We start from the raw sequence: 4,343 nt of genomic DNA on the forward strand, positions 1-4,343 counted from the left end.
CAGCCAATACTAAACTACAAGGTTTACTATACACATACACTCATCCAGTACCTTATCCAACAGAAGGTATATTTTCTTTTCTTTGTTCCCTACCGGTAGAGCGAAGGAGATGATAATGAAAGGTTTTAAACCTTCATGGAATATGATGTTGCAATTGTAATACTCCAAAATCCTGATTAAATGAGTAGAACTTCAAGCATCTATTATGCCAATTTTGTTTTTTTAATAAAATAACATAAAATCCTAGCAGACCCAGAATACCAACAAACAATCAAAACTTGAATTAGGGCTTAGGTAACTGATCTCCATAAGAGAAATCATAAGCATGCAAAATCAAGTAAAAACAGCAGATCTGTATTCTTACATATTCACAAGAGATTCTCTCAGGAGCCTACAAAGAGATAATAGTTCCACATCTTGTTGTCAGATGGAATAAAGTAAAGAAATCCTGACCATAGCTTCCAAAGGTGCAGCATTTCTCATAAGCCATGTGAGTGACCTTGCCGAAGGTGAAACTGTGAAAGCATTGGGTGAAATGACTGAGGAGGGAAGAGGACTTGCAACTGCATATTTGCATCTCTCTCTCTCTCTCTCTCACTGGTTCAAGCCCAAACATATACTGATATACATAAGACTGTAAATCTGGAATCCATAGTCTCGGCAAAGTCAGACAAGAACCCCACCCCTCAAAAAAAAAAAATTAACCACTAATTATCCCTCATTATTTACAGCAGAGTCTTGAACATTTTTGTCACCAACCTTGTGGATTCTGGTGGCTTCTAACCATCCAACCAAATTACAAATATAACTCACTGCCATCAAAGACAGCACCTGTCAAAAGAGATTGCCTCGTTCTCTGTACAACAAAATGCTCAGCCATTTTGCATGAGTCAAGCAGAGTTAAGCTCTACCAAGAAAAACTCCACGTGTATCAGTTATGTGCTCTCTTGAAATGTCTGAGAGCGAGACAGAGCTGCAGGGTTCGCTTGTAATACATTCGTTGCATCTGATGCAACCTGCTTTTCCATTTTGGGCTGGAAAGCTTTGAAAATGCCACCTTTTGTTCTTGGACCATTCTCATCCTGCTTAATGCCTAGGGTAGCCCAAATAGAACTCTTTGCAGCCTCATCAGGGTCATCAATTCTCAGTGTTTTAGGAACCCAAAGAGACTTCTCCAGCTTCTCTTCGCCCAGTACACTTGCATCTCTAGAATGCTTCCCTAAGGTTGGTGACCCATTTCCAGAACAGCCACTGTTGCTAGTTGAGGATGATGATGAAAGGCTACCATTAGACCCAAGCCATGGTGTATTATTCCATGCACTTGCAGGCCAGTTAGGCATGCAACCCCAATAGGGTGCAGCCATATATGGGAAAGGGATGTTTGGCAGGCAAAAGGAAGGCGCTGCCACCATAGGTGAAGCGGCCCATTGGACAAGACTTGGGTTGCTGCCATCCTGTCTATAAACCAAATCAGATGAGCACCGGCCTGCTGCCATAGGAGCTACATTATTCCAACCATGGTTCCATTGGAATGCCCAAGGTGGACCAGGATAACACTGCAGAGGATGCATAGGAGTAGGCCCATCACAACATTCTGGTGTTCTGTTTTGTATAATATGTGCCACATTTTCTTGGGAAGTTGAGACTGCCATCGAAGAGTTACGTGAAGGCTCTTCTCCATTTTCTGCACCAGCCACCTTTTCCGCCTCAACATTTCTCTTTTGTTCTCCAAGACTAAGCACAGAAGCCATAGAGTCACACAAAGGAGCATCAGGACCAAACTTTAGAACTTTCCCGCTTTCCTTCAAAGGTTTAGACAGGCTAGGCAGTTCACCACCTGTGGAAATTTGATGATTTGCTGAATCAGAGTGGTTGGTCCTTGTGCTTAGCATTGCATCAGAAGACATCATCAAATGACGATGATGCAATACTGAGTTTTTATTCTTGCGCCGTCCTGCACCAACAGGAACATTTCTCATTGTTCCCCCAGCAGTCCAATATCTCTGGCAGTTCTTGCAGAAGTGCCTAGGTTGGTTAACATTGTAATTATTGAAGTAGCAGAACTTTGTGTCCAAGCTATTGCACCGAGGACATGGGAGAAGCTTATCTGGCTTTTTGAGAATCTTCTCTTGGGTGGCCACATCAGTGTCTGCTTGGTCTTCTTCATGATCTGAATCCATTGTTGCTTTCTCCTCCTCATCAGTGGGAGCCTGGTGCTTGCCTTCCTTGCCATCATTGCTAGAAGGCTTCTCTTGATTTCTACACTCTTCTGTAGGAGCACCCTCCTCCTCCTCTGTCTCTTTTGTTTCTCTGCATGCATCCTGAAAAGAAAATTAAATCCATTTGAGAAAGCAATAATCAAATGAACAAATAAGAACTGTTAGCATTTACAATTCAGGTAATTATTGGCATGATGTATAACCATTCAACTACGGAAAAAAGAAGAATCATTATTTCAACTAGTTGTTATTGTTATTTTCACAACAGGAAAAGGTTTATCCTAATCAACTTTCTAAAACTTGTAAATAAAAGTAATCAAATGTATTAGGAGCCTTAATTGAATCACAAAATGGATTTTAAGGCACAGAACTAACAAAAGTTTATATCAAGACTAATCAAGCAATTCAATGCCAACTCAGCGCAATCAAACAGAATCAATCTCCTATTGATTGAGGAAAAGCTGAAGGAAATATTCAATAGTTATTAGAACAACTATGGGTTCTAAATAAAATAGAAACTTCCAGGCGTAGGAATCCCGCATTACTGGACAAAACTGCAGATGAATTCACAAACCACGCACGCTAGGTCAAAAAATCTGCACTGAGCAGAAAAAGGATATAGGTACATGTAGATAGAATGTACTCAGTAGCCAAATTGCATAACTAATCAACACAGTTAACAAACACAAGCAGATACCCATTTGGTGATGTATTTTGGCATCATCCTAACAAAAGCAGCTAAAGTATATCAAGTTTATCTGCTTTAAAAGTCTTATCATCCGTATATCAATTCAATATCTTTGGAATTTTTGAAATAGCACGAATTAGAATTAGATTCCTCGCCCCTTTTCCCCTGTTCCTTCAGAACGAAAAAGCAAACAATAAGAATCAGTACCACCCTCTTAACCTAATTCTAATAGAATATATGTTCTTTATATTTGAGAGGTTCAATTACATTTACAAACCCATCAAACCAAAGCTTGACACCGAGGGGAGTAATAGGAAAATGGGGGGAAAAACCCAAAAAGAAAGGGTGGGGGAAAATTCTAAATCACATCAGGGAAAATTTGAGAACCCTGAACACCAACAAAAAGTTGAAGATTGCGGAAGTATAATCTAAAAAAAACTCAAAATCAAAATCTCAGTAATTCTTTACACTGATTAAAAATATAGAAGAAATTTGAGTATTTTCCCATAGTTATAGAAAATTAGCCCCCCACAAGTTCATAACCCAGCAAAACGAGTAGAAGCAGCTAAGAATCAAGGTAGCCGGAAACAGGAAACTACAGATTCCATGAATTAATATGTTCGTATCATACCTTCTCCTCTGGTTCCACCGGAACCTGATACTCGGGATCGGATTTCTCCTCTGGTAGAACCGGAATCTGATTATCCGGCAAGGGGATAGTCTTCCCAAAGAGCTTAATAGCCGGATCTTTGACCTCTAACATTTTCAGTACTCTTCGATTTCCTTTCTGACACTTGGACTTGTTTCGAAACCGAGAGAGATCGATGCGCATGTCCTTCCCAACAAACCAAACCAAACCAAATCAAGCTAAGAACCCAGATCAAAGACAGAGAGAGAAGAAGAAGAAAAAACAGCAACACCGCAGAGCGACTTTGGTTTGAAGAGCAAAACCCAGAAAAAACCCTTCGGTAGAAGGAAAAACATATAAATAAGGAGTCTCCAGAGCACGAATAACGTGAGAGAGAGAGAGAGAGAGCGTGTAATACTTCAATGAAGGGCTTATTTTTTTAATTTGAAAACCCTCCCTTCCATGCTCATCTCTTTTCTCTTTTCCCTTCTTTTCTTCACTTTTTCTCGATAATATAATCTTCTTATTTTGATTTATTTTATTTTTATACCAGAAAAACGTCGGTCGTGCATTATGCCAAGTGGCATCCTAATCAGCATTGCAAACCACTCCGAGCCACGAATTCTCGTGGCTGAAGATCTCAGTGGATGACGTCAGCCTCTGAAAAGTAGCAAAAAGAAAACCCTTTTCCTTTTATGACTTTTCTTTACAGTTTCGACGTTCCGGAGACGTAAAGAGAGAGAAGAGTGAAGACAACTTTTACACTTTTTTCTTTCACTTCCTTCCTTCCTTTAAAGCTCTCTTTCTG

At 39.9% G+C, this 4,343-nt stretch overlaps 1 protein-coding gene across 1 annotated transcript; it reads right to left on the reverse strand.

Moving 5' to 3' along the window:
- Positions 1–259: 259 nt before the first annotated feature.
- LOC149027889 (cyclic dof factor 2-like) lies at positions 260–4,002 on the reverse strand. The gene is made up of 2 exons (XM_089166832.1): positions 3,539–4,002; positions 260–2,321 (listed from the first exon to the last, which is right to left on the reverse strand). The coding sequence occupies exons 1-2, from the start codon at positions 3,737–3,739 to the stop codon at positions 936–938; spliced, it is 1,587 nt and encodes a 528-aa protein (XP_089022958.1). The 5' UTR covers positions 3,740–4,002; the 3' UTR covers positions 260–935.
- Between the last annotated feature and the right edge of the window lie 341 nt (positions 4,003–4,343).

This window comes from Hakea prostrata, chromosome 1 (genome assembly GCF_041222555.1).
Source record: "Hakea prostrata isolate BN-2017 chromosome 1, UWA_Hpros_2, whole genome shotgun sequence".
NCBI classification, from domain to species: Eukaryota; Viridiplantae; Streptophyta; class Magnoliopsida; order Proteales; family Proteaceae; genus Hakea; species Hakea prostrata.

What these genes read in the sequence shown, in the direction of transcription:
- LOC149027889 (XM_089166832.1), bottom strand. Translation starts at nt 3,739, where the DNA reads ATGCGCATCGATCTCTCTCGGTTTCGAAACAAGTCCAAGTGTCAGAAA. An exon ending in CGGTGGAACCAGAGGAGAAG is followed by an intron (nt 2,322 to 3,538) that starts GTATGATACGAA and finishes TTTTCTTTTCAG; the next exon opens with GATGCATGCAGAGAAACAAA.